The 17,976-nt window shown below is 39.8% G+C and overlaps 1 protein-coding gene across 3 annotated transcripts in view; it reads left to right on the top strand.

The window, feature by feature from the left end:
* Positions 1-9,114: 9,114 nt before the first annotated feature.
* Positions 9,115-17,976, top strand: part of PPP1R13B (protein phosphatase 1 regulatory subunit 13B) — a 69,536-nt gene continuing 60,674 nt past the window's right edge. The window contains exon 1 of one of the 3 annotated variants that reach the window (XM_066551367.1): positions 9,115-9,291. In XM_066551367.1, coding sequence (XP_066407464.1) covers positions 9,283-9,291 — 9 coding nt within the window. In that variant the 5' untranslated portion in view covers positions 9,115-9,282. The remainder of the gene's footprint in view (positions 9,292-17,976) is intronic. The other 2 variants (XM_066551365.1, XM_066551366.1) reach the window with 2 other exon arrangements.

The raw sequence follows: 17,976 nt of genomic DNA, 5'->3' as shown, positions 1-17,976 counted from the left end.
TCTTTGGTTGTGGGTTAACAGTATGAGTACTCTGGCAGCTACACCAGCTTGTAGAGTTTGCACCCTTACACTGCAGTGCCTTGCTCCTCATAGTTGTGTTGATAAAATTATTTATGATTAAGATCAGACGATTTTGCATAATTTTATGGGTTTTCCTCCCCCTAAAATAACAAAACAAGCATTTGTTGGGGTTTTTTTTCCATTTTAATATGGACCCATCCGATTCCATTTCCAGCAAAGCTGCTTTATAACTAGATGATAGCACAACAGTTGGGGGGGGGAGGGGAGTTACAGAAAAAGGGCAGAAGAATCAGAATTTCTGTCCTCCCATTTACTCAGCCAAGTTCCCAAAGTCATTGTGTCCCTCTTAACAAGGCAATGCAAGGTTCCTCCTCATCCACGACGCACATGATCAAAGCACCGTGTCTCCTGGAGGAACTGTCATCACTGTCAACAGCTGGAGCAATAAAAAGAATGCACAACTCCACCCTGTACAGAAATCAGGAATGACAGCTTGTGCTCCAGCAAAGGCAGAGCCTTACTTCCTTCCTCTGGGACAGCACATCGCTCTCTTGAGTTTATGCTATCACTTAATTAATTGGGACAAATGGACAAACAAATAGGGAACAGGGAGAACCACTGGATGATGATATCCTAATGCTCAGTACTAGCAGGAAGAATACTTTTACTTATAAAGGAAAAAATTGGTAGCGGTTCATCAAATTATATTATTGCTTGTCATCAAGTGAAAATATGTTTCATTATTATGGCCTTCTAAAGGATCATAAAGGAATGGTTTTTAATTGATATGACCTTTAACTTTTATATCCATATCATGACAGTACCGTCAGTGATCTGCTGGGAGAGACAATAGAGATTTCTTCAGAGCTAATGAAGTGTGTTTGGTAGGAAATGATAATGGGGATTATGTGGGTGGTAGAACTAAGAGCTGTATACTGAATGAATCCCATCTGTGGTGACTGCTGCCTACACAGATTTTTTTCTGCAGTATTAGTTGTAGTCTTCATTTCTTGTTTTAACCTGTTGTGTTTAGCATGCTTTTGATAATATTAAGAATTGCTGCAATTAAGGGGGAATTCTTCAGGTATGAAGTAGAAACTGTTGTGAGGTATTTCATATGGAATGCTATGTAAACAAGCAGACTGGCAACAACTAAACTGAAAAGAGGCAGAGCATTATGGGAGGAAAAAGGAAGGATTAATAAAGTGGACTAGAATGTGAACAGGCATTTGATAGAAGACCAAGAATACAGGGACCTCCCTTTTGGAGGAGGTCTAACCAAAAGCATTTACACTTTTATAATTAACTCTGTATTTTATTTTGTACATATATATATATATGTCTCAAGAGATGTTTTTTTCAGCACTATTATTGACCATGATGCTTTTAATTTAGTGCAGTTGTACAGAGAAATAGCTTTGTTTAAATTCTCTTAAACCTGACATTACAATTCTCTCCTTATACCCCTGATCTTGTATTCCACATATTACTTACAGCTTGAAAAGAAAATTCTTCTGGTCTCAATTAGGATCTCTAGGCACTTCTTTAAAATAATTAGCTAAAATTTAAATCCTGCATTTCTTTCAGTAAGCTAAGAATTTGAGTCATACCAATTTTAACAAAGGACCTGACTCTTGGTTTAAGTAAATACCAAGACGTAATACTGTTCAGCATACTTTGATTTAAGTAATTCTTTTGGAGTAATGCAACTAGAAAAGGAATCTTGCAAAAATATTTTTGCTTTCAAATTATGTATTCTTATTAATGCTAACTATCATACCTCTTTTTAAATTAAGGCTAGTACATTAAACATGTACTCAAGATCTTTCTAGAAGGAAGGCAGAAGGTAAGAAAAAAAAATTATTCCCATAGGAACTGGAAGAAATAGAAAAAGATTACAGTACCTTGTGCTGTAGCTTGTCCATTTACAGAATAGAAATACTGGTTTTGAATTTGAGACATAAATAGTAGACAAACTTGAAAGTAGTATCTAATCATCCCCCAGCAAGTAGGTTATTATTGGGTGTACTCCTCCATGATGCACACACTCCTTTTCAGCCTTCTAAATATTCTCAGGTTCAGCTGCATATTATGGTATCTTCTTTGAATAATTCAACCTAAAATAGATTCTAAACACATACCAGTGATACATTTTCTTCTGTCACTATTTCTAGAGCTTTTCACTGAATATTTTCGATAAGGTTCCATCAATGCCCTACACAATTCATCTGCTTCTTCTGTTGACATTCTTCTGTTTATGCAGCTAAGAACTGTAGTAAACCTTGTTGTAGGATCACAGTAGTTAAAAAAAAATATTCAGAAATGTATTTCTGGAAGATTACAAAACAGGGCACTTGGAAACAGAATCAGCTTGTCTCATTAATGTTCCCTGGACTAGAATATTGTTGCTTTATGTGGAAAAGGAATATTTACAGAAACAGAAGGGATGAACCTTAAGCATCAATAAGGCACAAACCCATTATTTTTCATAGCATGCAAAAATCATAATTGTGAATGTTAGATTACATCTGCTGGTCAAATTACCTGAGTGCAGATGTTCTTCTATTAAAATGCACTACTAAAATTGTGTTTGTGACTGAAAAACTCAGACTCACAATAAATTGTATATACCTGTATAGAAGACAGCCATGCTCTGTAATCAAATTTTGGTAATCAAAAAGCCCAAAAAGTGGTAATTTAAGGTGGTGTTTATGTATATATGCACATATCTATGTGTGTATCTCTATACAGATATCTATACAGATGTGAGAGAGTGCAGAAATGTTTTCCATAGAGATGCATGTTAAATCAGAACCTGTTTCACATCTGCAATAGTGCTTTATTTAACAGATTTAATACTCTTAGTCTCTTAAGAGGAGACTTACCTTGTGTATTCTAATCTGTAAAATCTGTGATAAGTACATACATAAAAAAAAGTAAAGAATGTTATTTCCAGTAGTGTAGTCTTAATAATGTAGTTGTTTAAATACTAAGTAGAAACAGATGATAAGGGTTTTTTTTTAATACACATTTAATTTGGTTTATAATTTTTTTCTCCTACTCTACATGAGCATTCTTCTGCTCAGAGGCATGTTTTCCTCTCTAAGCCTCCTTTGCACATCACCTTGTCAGTAATTGTTAGAAATACCTTTCAGTACATCCCAGACTTCAGAATTGAGCAGAGGACTTTCCCAATCTGCCCTTCCAAGGTGCAGTCCTTCAAGTCCACCCATGACCAGGTTCAACAGCAGGAGCTTCATTACATGATACCCCCTTCATGTTTGTTCTTACTAGATCTGTTTACCTCAAGAAAGGTAACTAAGAAAATGACAAATTCTAGTAGGAGATGCACATTTCAAATTAAGCATTACTTGGTTTGAATATTGCAGTAATACAAATCTAATACGAAAACAAACCTGCATCTGATACAGCAGTAAACATTAAAAAGGAGATTGGTTTCAATTATATTAAATAAGTAGTTGGCCATCTAAAGCAAAAGAATGATGTGGTTAATAGAAAAGTCAAAGACTAAAAACCCAAAATTTTTGCAGCATGAGGGAAAAACTAATCATGTATCATAGAATTCTGCATTAGCCTTTTAGCTGAAAGAGAAAGTATTTGAAATGCCTTCACACAGAAACTGTAAAAAACACTTTAAGTGGTTTTTTAAGTGTAAAAACCACTTAACTAAAGTCATAGAAGAGATACGTGAGAACAATTTTAGTCTTACAGTAACAAATTAAAAAGCTGGGTTCAATCTTAAAACATGGCCCATCATTTTCCCCTCACATTAACCAAGTGGTACACCCAAAACACAGTAGGACATAAATAAAAGAGGACTTAAAGAGTGAAGGATTGACTGTCCTTAATTAATGTTTCAACTAATGACCCATCATCTGGCTCATCTCAGATACTTGCACTTATCATGGGCATATTGAAAATTTCAAGAAAAAGGATTCTTATGTAGAAACATCCTGAGAGCTCAAATGGCTATAAAGCCTAAAAGTACAAGCAGAGAGAAATCTCCCAGGACACTGAAGTTTTTGTTTTCTCCACCTCTTTGCATATGGTTAATGGCTTCCTTGTTATAAATTACAGAGGAGCAGAACAAGATTTTCCATCTCTAAAGATGGTGGCATGTCATCTTAAGGACTGTGTCTTCTGTAGCTACAATATAAACCAATCCCTTTTAGTGCAATAATTTTATGAGAGTGGACAGCAGCACAGTCCCAATGAGACCACAGCATTTTGCACTAAGTATGTGCTTCTGCATCATGTGCACTGGATTAAGTATACAATTTCTGTTATTGTTTAAAGAAATTACCTCTAATCCACCAAATGCAGGGCTGGAACACATGACATACCAGACACCCAAATCCCAGGAAGTGCACACAGCTATGCTACACACACATAATGCTTCACTCCTGGTTTAATTGTGACACTTCTCAGAATGATGCACTGAGTGCTGGGCTATGGAAACTTCAGATCATGAGTCACCTAGTCCAGCATACATTACCTTAGAATATTACAAGGCAGTGATGAAAAAGTATCTTTCTCCTGTTCACGTGTCTTAAATACTGTATACCAAACAGACATCAAAGTGTTTCCTTTAGGTTATTATTTGTAGTTTATTTATCTCTGAACAGGTTTGGTGGGGTTTGAAGTGCCTTGGCTGTATGTGAATCCAAGCATGGCAGCATATGACTATTGTTCACTAGGAGCACTTTATGGCTGCAGCCTTAGGAAGCCAATGGGATTCTGGAATGAAAGGCTATTTAAGGCCACAGTAACAAATTAATATACCTTTCCTTTACATATACACTCCTACTTTACACTGCAATTCAGTAAAGATTTTAGGCTCCTGCTGTGAAACTCCCCATGAAACATTCAGTGTTTTTGTTTTTACACAGCACTGCACTGTAGCCACCCCATGAACTGCCTGTCAAGTTAAAAGTGCTTCTGTCATTCAGCTTCTCAAATTGCTTACCTACTCAGAAAGAGCTCCTCCTGCATTACAGCAAATGTAAAATACAATTTTTGAAAGAAGAGTTGTATTCTGTAATAATAATATTCTGTAATCCACTTACTCATTTAGCAAAGAGACATCATTTTCTTTAAATACATGCAAAAAAACCCCAGTGCTCCTACCCATACTCAATTTTAGAGATTTTATTCTGCCAGCTATGAGGGAACCCATCTGAACTGTAGCCATCCAGAAGGCTGCTCCCCAGTCAGAGCTAGTCATCCAGTCTCCATCCTAAATCAATACAGAGATAGGCACCTTCAAAGACCAAGAGATTTAGATAGTGGTATGAGTATCTCGAGGTGAATGAATTACCTGCAGAACTGCCTCTCTCCCCTCCCCATCCTGGTTATCTGTAGAAGCAGCCTCAATGAGTGATTGAAATGACACACCTAACTCCTACCTTAGTCAAGTTGGATAAGATGGATCCCACCCTAAGTGTTTGACCTCTGACACTGTTGCTGGCTATAAATAGCAGTATCTGTTATTTAAAATAATACCACATGAAAAGAAAAAAAAAGTGTTACATTAATTCAAAAATATTTTCCTGTGACACCTCCAAAGTGTGAAAACATTTTCCTATGCTCTGGAAAAGCATCTTAACAAGAGAATGCAAAACAGGAGAACACTTGGATCTCAGAAGGTAGGAAAGCTCATTTTCCTCCTTTTGTCTTTGCATAGAAAAGAAGTAGGAGAGATTCAGACATAATAGTTTTTAAAATTTTTAAAACATCTACCTTTGAAAATCTTGCTAGAAGATACTTAGAAAACACAAGTAGCATTCAGAATTTCTGCAGGAGTGCTCCTGAAAATTTTATTAGTCTGCCACCTTTATCTTTGGGACTCTCTGCTTGTCCTAAGAAAAATAATGATCAAATAAGAGGCCTGGAAATTTATAAACAGAAGTTAAAATCCATTTTTCCAATAAACCTAGGTTAAATACACACCATGTTTTGGTCATTTTTTTTTTCTATGTGGCCATAAATTCCAAATGTTTTAGCAAAACAATAAGTGGCAGTTTATGCATTTCAACCAAATTTCAGTTTCTAGGTAAATACAACTTCTGCACATCTCAAAAACTCACCATACCGTGATCAATAAGGAGTAATTCTTCATTTTTTATGTATTATGAGCTCAAAAAATGTGTGTTAAGCTACAGTGGTTTCAACTTGCAAAGTTAAATAGAATTGCTGAGGTTTTTTAAAAACCAAGAGGAGAATAAAAGATATTTGTATAACATGTTTTAATATTTACACCAACAAATAAGCACAAACCCTTTCCTTTAGCAAGAGGTTGACAAAATTAAAACACCTTTGACAAAGGAAGCAGATTTGGAAGCAAATAATTTGGGTTTAGTACCTCTGGCTTTATTTGCTTCCATACCCAAATTCTCTTCCCTGATCTTCTTAGGCATTCCCCAAATCCTGACTGCTTTCATGCAACATCAGTTATCCCAGAAAGGCAACTGATTTGTAGATATCACTGACCCCTTGGGCCAAGCACCATAATTTCTACAAAATTGGACCAGTCATTTGCTATGGATATGCATGGACAATGGGGGAAAAAAAACCCACATTATTATAAGTGACCATTTTTTTGCTCACAGTAGACAGATTTCTGGTTAAAAGTTGGAATCAGAAAATTTTATATAGGCTGTTTTGTCTCTTGACTGCTAAGAGAGTGGTTCCCAAAAAGATTTTTCTGTGGGAGAAGTGTTAAATAACTTCCCATGCTGCAGGTAGAATTTTAAGTATTATACTTGGTAAATATTGGTTAATATTTTTTTCTTTCTGCATTTCTATAGAAAAATTGAGATGGGAAGACTTGAGACAAGTGATGTTTTCAAGGGAAGCAGAAACAGGAGTAGGAGCAGACTTGCATATAAAGTACTTACTCTACCTTTTGAAGACATTTCCTCCCAGCCCTCAGTATCCAGTCTGTCTGGTTGCTGCACTGGCTGAACCTTCATCTGCCAAAAGCAACACAATGACAAACTTTTATACTACAGGCCATTATTCCAACAGAGGAGTTGCTTGGAGGAGTGTCTGCATCCCCAGCAAATTGTCTACATCATATTCTCCCACTTTTCATTTTGTAGGTATTCCTGCTGTTACAGTAATAGTGGGATAATATTTACTGTATTTTATTTTTTATTATTATTCATTTAATGCAGGGAAATGTCAGCTATCAAGTATACCTGGAAAAAAATTTATAGACCAGTTTGAGAATTGCTGGCAATGAAAATTAACCTAGTCAATGAGAAAGACTAATTTTTATAGAACAAGTGTGGAAAAAGGTGCACAAATCCCTTGGTGTTAGAATTTTAGAATTTCTGATTTTAAAATTCGAATTACTGTAAGTACTAAGAGGACAAATAAATTTCTATTCACTCCTATTCTTTTGTTGATTAAAGTTCAATATGAATTTGATGACGACAAATCACTCCCCCCTTTTTTTAAGATGGATGACTATGAGCATTTTAGATCCTGTTTTATTCAAGCCAGCCTAGTTGCAGGGTTAATACTCTTCTGAGTAGATCTGTATGGGGTTTGAGTAACCTATTTCCAAAGCTCTGTGTGTGAGGTGTAATCACAGCCTGCAAGAATCTGAGGATGATATTGGTGTGATTGCCAGCAAGTAACACTCACACTTGCAAAATACCATTAAACTGGCAAAGTACTATCTTGTGATGCTAATCGATTTTCCTTGTAGGACTGTTTTAGTAGAAGAGGCAGAGGCTTTGACCTGTCAAAAAGCTTACACCAGAGCCTGCAAATGCACTGAGAAGGATACACAGTGAAATCTTAAGCATGTATATATGAAGATAATTTACACAATTATCTGTTACAGATTCTTACGTGGAGAGGTTATGCTTACCATACAGGCTCATACATTAATGTGAGATTATTATGCTATTACCATTTACCTTCAAAGACTTACACAACGTTATCTAAGCTCCTCAAAAACTTGCCAAGTTAACATTTTTTTTTCCACTCCTAGCTGAGATCTGTCACGGTGTTCTGCAAATAAAGTAACAAAGACTGGAAACCAGCCATTTTTCAGGAGCAGTTGGAGCGCTGGGTAGGTCCATGTATGCTGTAGATTAGGATTTAAGACTCCCAGCAATATGAAATTTGTCTACATCGCATGTGTTGCAGTACTAACATATGGTGATGTTTTGACTTCTAGATGAGCTTGGCTTCTTCCAAGCTGTTAACTTTCATTTTGCCGTTGTAACTCTACAGAATGAGAGACTAGAAAATGAAGGAAACTGAACCTCACTTTCAAACACGAGACCAGATCTCATGAGTCTGACATCAGGACAAAAATACCTTTCCCCTCCTGCTGCTAAGCGGAGTTTTGTACATCTGACAGATTTCACAAGGAAGGGACGGTGGAAGGAAGGTGACGCTATAGGCATGACACTATCCAAGGTGTGTTTCGGACCCGGACAAGCTGCCGAGAAGCGACCTCCGCTCAGAGGCACGGGAGACCACCGACCGCCGTGTTACCGCCCAGCTCCCCCCGCACGCCCAGCGGGCTGCGGGCAGCTCCAGCGGCGGGGCCGGGCCGGGCGGAGCCGCCCCGCATTCCCCGCATTCCGGGGGCAGAGAGCGCCCGGGGCCGCTGCCCCTTCCTCCACCGCCCGGGCCCGGGAGCAATGGGCCGCGGGCAGCCCGCCCAGAGTAGGCGGTGCCCGCCGGGGCCCGGCCCGGGGGCAGGGCGGCAGAGCGCCGGGAGGAGGAGGAAGCCGGGCGGGGGAGAACCGGCGTGGCGAGCCTGACGCTCGGCACGGCGCTGCGGGAGCGAGAGGGTCCCGGCGGGTCGGGAGGCGGGCGCGGGTGCCGGTCCCGCATTCCCGGCCCGGCCCCGCGGTCACGTGCGGCCCCGCTGCGCCTCCCCGCGCGGCCCCGCCCCGGCAAGGAGGCGGTGGCGGGGGTTAACCCGTGGCGGGGCGGCGCGGGTGGAGCGGAGCCGAGCCGAGCCGAGCAGGAAGCGCCCGGGGAGGGAGGCGGGAGAGGCGGTCGCGCTCCGGAGGAGGAGGAAGGGGGTTGGGAGCCCGGCCGCCGTCGCCGCCTTCGCCTCTTCCTTCCGCCCGCTGCGCGGAGCGAGGCGCGCGGGAGGCACCTGTCACAGCCGCCAGGGCGAGCGCGGCGTCCTCCGCGGTGAGAGGCGGCGGCGGCAGCAGGAGAGGCCCGGCACAGCTCAGCGGGCCCGGCGCGGAGAAGGCTGCGGAGATGATGCCGGTGAGTGAGAACGGGGAGAGTTCGCGTCGTCGCTCCCCGGCCTGGCGCCGCGCTGCCGGGCGCTGGGACGCCTCGCCGTTTCCTGCGGGGCTGCCGGCGGCGGATGGAGTGCGCGGCGCCGCCGTCATCCCCGGGCCAGCCGGGACAGAGGGCTGCGGGTCTGCGGAGACGTCGGTGGGCTCCGTGCCGGGGGTGGGGCCGCGGGTCACCGCCGTCCCCGGCTGTAGGGGGGACGACCTGCCCCCGCCCCTCCACCCGCGGGGGCTGCACCGGCCGTGACAGGTCGGGGCCGCGTCCCCCCGGGCTGTGGCGGAGCGGCGCCTCACGCACCCCGGCGGGGAGCGCGGGGGTCGCCTCCGGGTCGCTGCCGGCCGCCGAGGCCCGCCGTGAGGCGTGGGGGGTGCGTTGTGTTTGGGTGAGTGGGTGTGCGGGCGGTGTGTCTGTTTGTTTCGGGGTTTTCCGCCCAAATCCCGATCCCTCGCCGCCCGGGTGCGGGGAAGGGCTGAACCGTCCCGGGGCAGGCGGCTCCGGCCCTCCTGCCGGGGTCAAGCGAGAGCGGGCGGCAGCACCGTGTCAGCCTGGCTCCCTCCTCGATTCCTGTCACTGCTTTTGTGAAACCGTGGCTTATTTATCGAAGACAAACCCTTCCATTTCCCTGCAAGCAACCTTGATTGTCTTCTGTGACAGAATCCCTGTCCGTTTCCTGCCCCCCGCTTCCCTCCCTTGTCGCTGTGGGCTGATGCAGTGGTCAGAAGAGAGTTGTTCCTGATGACTGTTCGTTTTATGACAAGATCCTCTGGGACGGAGTAATAAACAATCACATTCCTTTTGTTGATTTCTTTCAAACTCTATTTGATCTCAAATGTGGCTTTATGAGATACTCCAGTATAAGGGGCTATCTCCTATGTTTTCTCTAATTCTAGTAGAAATTAGCTTTTTATTTACAGTTCCTCTGCAGTGTTTGCAGCCAAAGCACTGCAGCAGAATGTTTCTGTGTGAGAATATTAAAGACATCTTTAACAAGATTTTATTGCTCTAAAATTGTTTTGTGACCGAGAGGAGAAAATAAATAGCTCAAACTAGGTGTAAAATTCCAGATTGAAGAGTACAGGTAGTGTTTAAAAGCCAGGTATTATGACAAGCTTTTTAACATCATGTACACTTTAACTTCCAGCTGCTGGGTGCCAAAATGCTCTATTGATAAGGATGAGAATTGCAGTGCGCTGGGCATGTTAGAAACCAGCAGCAAAGTTCATGGAGTTAGCCTTGTGCCATGAACTTATGGATGTTAGCATGTAGAGACAAAAACAAGGTGACAGCTTCATCTTCCATCTCAGCTTTGGTTATGCTTTACATTCATGAAATTCCTATTGAAAACCCAGCATGCCAATGACATGCTAAGTCAGAACAAACGTATTTGCTTCCCATTACTAACCTCTGTGTGGGTTTCAGGTTAACGTCATAACTTGGGTAGTGCAGGGATTGACTTCTTAGAAAGTTTCTTTTTACCTATTTGGATGTTTCTGCCAGTGTCTTGTGTTACCTTCTTGCTTGTTCAAATGTGGTGTTTGTTTATATTTATTGGAGGGTGGTTGAAGATTCAGACTTTTTACTGTGTTTTTGAAACACACTTCAAAGCATTTTTAACTGACGGATGAATTTTAATAAAAACAAATTACCTTGCTATAGGAGTAGTAGTCTTGCAGATTAGAGTTTACTTAGTCCAAGTCCTAAAATAATAAATACTTCATTGTTCTAAAGCCATTTTAGATGCTCTTATGGACAGTCTATCAGTCAGGAATATGTATATTTAAATAAATACTTGTATTTAAATGGACTTGTAACAGTGCCTTCAGTCTTCCAGTTTTCCATCCCAGCTAGACTACAAGGGTGAAAAAAACCCAGCTCCATTTACTGGACTCATCAATTTATAATATCCAACTAATGTGAAGATATGGTTGTAGAACTGGACCAAGTCTTTTAGATTTTTACTCATTTTTTTGTATTCTGAGAATGGAAAAGTTAGTGATCTAACTTTTTACCTTAGAGAATTCCTTGACTTCATAGTCATGGAAGCTTTTTTTTCCCCCTAAACCTGTTGGGTTATTGTTTGTGGGTATTTTGGGCTTTGGGTTTTTTTATATAATTAGCAAAAGCATAAACTAGCAAGAGGAGAAATTTTAATAACTGCTAGACTTACCTACTTGTTGTAACAGTTCATCACCATAGTTAAAACTAAATGTTAAACTTCTGTAGTTTCTTAAGATTCACTTTTATTAGACTTGTAGTAATTGATTGGGACCACTTTTGCATCAGTAATTTTTTTGGCATTTGTACAACCATTTATAAGAATGAAATAGTATCTGAAGTCCCTGTTTTTCTCCTTGGGTGTCTGTTATGATTTTTTTCCCTCCCCTCACATGGGGAACAGTGTTACTTCTCAGAGGTTTTTATCAATTACAGTTTCTTTTGTGAGTGGGATACTTCCCACTCTGTTCTTCAGCATCCTTTTCTTAGAAGGATTTTATTCATTATCTTTTTTCATATTGCTTATTCTGGTTCTGAAAAATACAGAATAACTGTTCTTGGTCCTGAACACAGTTGAGCTTGAAGAAGAATTAATGATTTAGACTACAGTTTTCTCACTTGGGGTTTTTTTTTCCCTTTGCTTTGCTGACAAGACATATCAATCATAAACCCTTTCATTGCCTTCAGGAGATAAGGACTATGTGAATGGTGAGCTTATGATGTTACACTGAATATCACCCTCTGCTAAGTGTTCCTATAAGTGTGCCTTGATTAGAGGGATGTTTTTTCTCTGAAAAGTAAAGGTTAGTCTTTCTTGCATTCTTGGAATAAAGCATGCAAACATAGAACTATGTGGTATCCCTTCAAAGAGGAAATATTTTGGGTTAAAACAACCAGAGTTAGATTTATTTGCAAAATTATTGTGGATAAAGCTCCTTTTTCAGCCACAAAATCTACAACATGATTGGAGGAACTTAGTTATGTATTTTTTTGTCTATTTGACCCAGTAGAGAGGCTTTTATTTGTGGTACTTCAGGGTCTGTGTTTGAAAGAGTGTTGGAAACTTTCCCAATTAATGCTTTTTTTTTTTTTTTTTGCATGGTAGTTCCAGAATTACCTCTTTTGTCAACTACTGGCATTTTTCTTGGGCACAAGGGTGCACACAAGAAAAAGTCACTTATGAGGAGTGCAGTTTTCCCACTTATAAAGAAATACAATGCAATAAGGAATGGATACGTTGGAGAAGCGTGTGACACTTTCCTCTTTTTGCCTTAATTTTGAGTATAATTCTTTCCCAGCACGTGGGGAGGTAACACCACAGTGAAGAGCTGTGTATTGTTTGTATACCTGCAGTAATGTGATAAGGCAGGTGATGGTGGGTGCTGTGTAAGAAGTCGTGATGGATTGAATCTTTTAGGAGGAAGAGTTGCTATTACGTGTTCTCCTAGCAGAGCTTTTCTGGGGTTGCCTTTAACTCATGAATTATCAGTGAGGTTGCAGCCATCATTCACATTTTTGAAAGCATCTAGGGGAGCTTTACAGGACTTTGTGTGAGGTTAGAATTGCTGGACACATCCTAGTGTAGGATTAGGTAGTTGTGATGGTTATTTTCACAGAAGGGAGAGTGAAAAGTCTGGAGTGTTTAGTGGATTTTTTTTTTCCTAGTTAATTTTGTGGGACACTGCAAGTCTTCTCTGAAGATGTCCGTGACTAATGCATATCTTATGTGAGACTAGAGAATTTATATGGAAGCTCCTGAGCTATGAAGATGAATACTATGATAAAATACAAAGCAAAGATGGATGTCCGCAGGAGTTATTTTTCAATTAAGCTGGTGAATTAAGAAAAAGTGGGGGGTTTGGTGGACATTTTGTTCTTTAGTTGGGTTTTCTTGGTTGTTTTAAAATGAGTATACACTTGTCCTGTGTTTGGTCTAAAACATTCCCCAAAAAGTCCCAATTGGGCATTGTTTATTATATTGCTTATAATTTAAAACCAAAATATTCTTAAATCAGTTTCCCCTGTTATCTTTCTGTAGGAAGGTTGCTTCTGATATAATTAAACATTGTAGAGGAAGATGTATCACTTTAATACATTTAAATCAATACTATGAATTTTCATTATTTTAATATGAGCAATTTTCAGTGATAGGGAGATAAAATACATTGTGATTAATTCAGAACCGTATAGTTCTCAGCAATACTGATATCCTGGTTTGCTGAATAAATCTGAACTGACTGTAGAGAATAATTTGCATGTTTATCAGCCATTATTAATGGAGTTATTTATTGCAACAAAGCTTAAAGGCCATTTCATGTTTTTTTGGATCATGTCACTATTTTTTTAGGTTGACAGAATATGGCCTATTCTGTGGTAAAAACAAGTTCATCAGCTTCACCATGTCAACAAATGTACTATACACATACTAGTCTGATAATAGAATATTTAAATATATTTATTAGATATGTGTTGGTCTGTGAAATGTATGAGAAATTGAGGGAAAGGATGCTATCTCATATGTTAACATAGATGAGTTTGTTGTCCATTGCAGACTTCAGAGTAAATAATGTTTGACAACAAAATTCCATTCCACCAGATTGATTTTTCTAACAAAGCCAAGTTTCATATGAAATACATTATTTAAAAAAACCTTGCTAATTCAGATATTTATATTCAGATGCATACAGCTGTGGAGCAGCTGCCATTATGCCAAGAGCTGCCCATAGACAGAAAAAAGACAGTGCTTTTTTGGAAAGAAATTGAAGTCTAGTGCTTGGTATTACAATCAGTGCTCATGTTTATTATCTTCTTAAATGTCTGGGGCTTGGGGGGGGGGGGTATTCAATAATTTTTTTTTTTTTGTCCTTGTAAACTATAGGCATCTCTAAAAATAAAAAATCTTTGCTGGGAATAGAGGTTTGAAGAAGGAAACAAATTATTGCCTGATTTGGAGAGTGGGGGGAAGGCGTCTTGCTCCCTTTCCCTCATGACTCACTGTTGGAATTTACAAGTCTTATGTGTTTGTCTAAATTAAAAGCTTAGTATTACCATACATTAATTACTAGCACAAGATAGCTCAAAATACTTAACCTCTTAAATGAATGTGCTAGCCTGGGATAGAGGAGGTTCATTTCTGGATTTGTATCAGACCCCAACAAAAGGAGATGATACCATTTTTTTCTTAAATTCAAACATTATTTTATTATGTGATCCGAAATATCTTTGAAATCTTTCTGCATTTATGAACAGTTTTTCTGTCAGCCTTGAATCTGGTGTCTCATTTGTTCTTAAATTGTGGTAAGATTTTTAAGTAAACAAATATTCTAAGATATGAATTTTAACACTTCAGGCTGGTACATTTTTCTGGGAGTTGGGAAATCTGCCATTATCATCTATTAAACTTGAAAGCATGTAATAATCTTGAATGTGTTAGGCAATTTATCAGTGGAGTGTGCTCAATGTTTTGAGGTTCTGGAAGCAATTTTTTTATGACAGACAATAATAGAATTATATTGTGCAATAATAGACACCATCCTTCAGAAGCAGATTTGTGTGTCAAAGGCAACAATGGTACCTGGAGGACAAAGCATAAATTCTGTAATAACTCAAAGGACCAGCAAGAATTTGAACTGCTTAGTGGAGGAACAAAAAAATGTTTGAACTTCAAATTTCAGTCACTTACCTGGATTTTAGGTCACCCTGTTATTTTTCTTAGATCATGCTTGGAAGCGAGTATATGTGCTGTACTGGAGAGCAGGTTTATCATGGTGGTGCAGTAGGATGTTGGAGCAGCTGAATTCCTTTCTGGGCTGAGGTTTCACAATGGGGATGAGCTGGGTTAACCATTTCCTGCAGCTCTGGAAATGGTTAACCCAGCTCCTTCCTCTTCCTTGCTGCCCATCCCCACCATTGGCTGTGAATGGAGTGCCCTGCTTGTCTCAGCAAACCCATCCAGCTCACTAAACATGTAACAAGAGCTGTATCCAAAGAGCCTTGAAGAGATTTATGTACACGTGTGTATGTATGTGAGTGTATGCACGTACCTGTGTGTGTGTATTGCACTGTTGTCTTGTCCATGTTGGTACAGGAGGGAGCACACTGCTTGGCTAAGATTGATACCAGAGAAGGAGATGGGCAAGTGGAATCTCTCTCTTCAAGTATTTTTGTTTATTCTGTTTAGTTTATTGTGGAGCTCTACCCCAGGCAATGTATTTTGAACAGGTGAGTAGAGCAGTGAGGTGAAACTAAAGTCTCTGCAGTGCAGTAACGTTGTTACTTCAGAGATAAGTTATGGTTTCACCAGTTTCCACATCTTTATTGCATACCCAGTAACACTTTACATTTTCTCTGAAATGGGGAAAAGTAAGGGATATTGGTTTTTTGGTAAAATATGTGGTCTTTGAGAAATCTTGAGAAACAAATATAAAGTTGGGACACAAAAAAATGGAAAACCAGTACAATTTAACTGGCAGTTGCTAGTCTATCATCATTCCCCACCCCTCACTTTGCAGTAGTGCATTCCTTCTGATTTCTGCCCATTATTTCCTTATTCTCTAGATTCATAGTGTATTCTAGCCTAGTTCTTTGCTAGTGAAAGTACAATTAAGATTTTTTAGTTTCCAGTTCACTGCTTTGCTTAGCAGCAGAATTCTATTTATGTGTGAAGAGTGTAGCTATAAAATACTTTATTTAAGGAATTTCAACTCCAGCAGGAAGCAATCTCATCTACACTTGCATATGTTGCAGACACTGTATTTAACCCATGTGTCTTTATGTCAGTTTGACAAAAGGATTTCAGTGTTCACATGATTAAACTTTTGTTTATAAATTGAGAATGGGGAAGAAACGGAGGCTTCAGTTTTGTGTAGGTGAAATGGATGCAACTGCAGGGGTTGCTGAAGTCCTGCATCCCTGCTGCCCCCTCCCTTGTACTGGCTCTCTCTGGTATTTATCTGTTTCTGTGCTGAGCTGTTTGCAAACTCAGCAGGAAGTTGTTTGCCTTTACTTTTTTTATTTATTTTTTTTTTCCTTTGTTTCTTTTTTTTTCCCTGCCAGGATGCTTCCCTGCCATCTGAGCACACTGAAACTGACTCAGTGCAGGGTCAGATAAGCCCTGGAACCAGCCCAAGAAAGGGCAGAAGTGTGTAGATTGCAGGAAGGATGTGATCAGTTTTATCAGTTTAGGTTTGGATCATCCTGTAGCTTGAAATGACTCCATGGTGGTAAATGAATATGGATGGGGAGATGAATTCCTACCAAAAGCATCTGGATCTATGTCCAAAATGGCAAACAACATAACTTCCCTGCTCTCTGAAGTCAGAACAAGTAAACAGTGAGTTTCTAAGGTCTCTGCCAGGCTGATCTAGGAGAGTCTCTCCAGTCCCAAATCCCATGCTCATAAGCACAATGCATTGACTAGCATCTGAATTAATTCTTTGTTCTAATCTCTTGATCTCTTGGGAGCCAGTTGGACAGTGGGAGACCAGTGAGCCTTGTTCTCCTTAAATCCAGAATGTGTCTGTCCAGACCTACTAAGGTGAATAGCTGAAAATTGTTGTGAGTTCCTGTGTCAGATGAAAAAAGTAGACAGAACTGCATTAACATGTGGAGAAAAGTCTTGCCTGCATTGCTCTCTGTGTTTAAAGGGAAAGAAACAGTTTGAGACTGGCAAGGTTTACCACAGTCATTAAGTACAGGCTTACCTGCTTTATTTTTTTTTTTTTTTTTTTTTTAGTTTCTCTAAGAAGCTGGGCAAAGTCTTAGTTTATAGTAACATGTACAGTTTAAATTGAGAAGACATACTTTGAATGCATTTTTGCATGAGAAAATCCTTTTTTAATCCTGTTTCCTAATGCAATTTGTCTAATTTATGTTTCAAGACAATACTGCACCTGTTGGCTGCTCTGCAGATGATACTTGCAAGGTACTTTCAACATAATTCAACTTTTTATTTTCTTACCTCCTCCCCCTCCCCCCATGCTTACTTCTTTATAACAAACATGCTTCAGAAAGCCTATCTGACTATTTTCTGAAATCTTAACCAGGGTGGTGGTCAAAATCTGTCCTGAATTTATTCTACCTAGACAGAGGGGTTTTCAAATTACTTAAATCCCAAATATTGTCATAATATATCTTTAATAAATGTTACTGACATCTCAGTCACTTCCTTTGGAGAGATAAACTGTAAGGAGAGGATATTTTCACATTGTTATGGTATAATTGATGTCTGTGAAATGGTTGACAGTTGTCAGTGTTTCACAGAGAATAATGTGCTAGCCAGAGCATTAACCATGTGATGGTATGGACAGCATAGGAAACTAGTGTCCCAAACAAGTTTAAAGAGTTCAACCAGTGGTTATTTGACTGAAACTCTTACCCACTGACAGCTTAACTAACTTGTTTGGGCATCTGAGAAAGCATCTGTGAAGCCATTGCTAACCAATCCTACAAGATAATTTTTATACTACATGGGTATGTTAGATACCTAACTTACTCAAATATATATGTCAAAGTAGTCAAACCTGGTTCTTAGTGTTAAAGCTGCTATTCAGATCTATCCACAGAGAAGTGGTTAGATTTTGCTGCTGGGTATTTAAAATGCAAGTTCTTGGAATTGAAATTTTGAATGATTTTTCAGGCTAGTGAATGGGTTAATTA

The sequence above is a fragment of the Molothrus aeneus genome, chromosome 6 (assembly GCF_037042795.1).
Source record: "Molothrus aeneus isolate 106 chromosome 6, BPBGC_Maene_1.0, whole genome shotgun sequence".
Taxonomy (NCBI): Eukaryota; Metazoa; Chordata; class Aves; order Passeriformes; family Icteridae; genus Molothrus; species Molothrus aeneus.
This window is presented reverse-complemented; position numbering and strand designations above follow the sequence as displayed.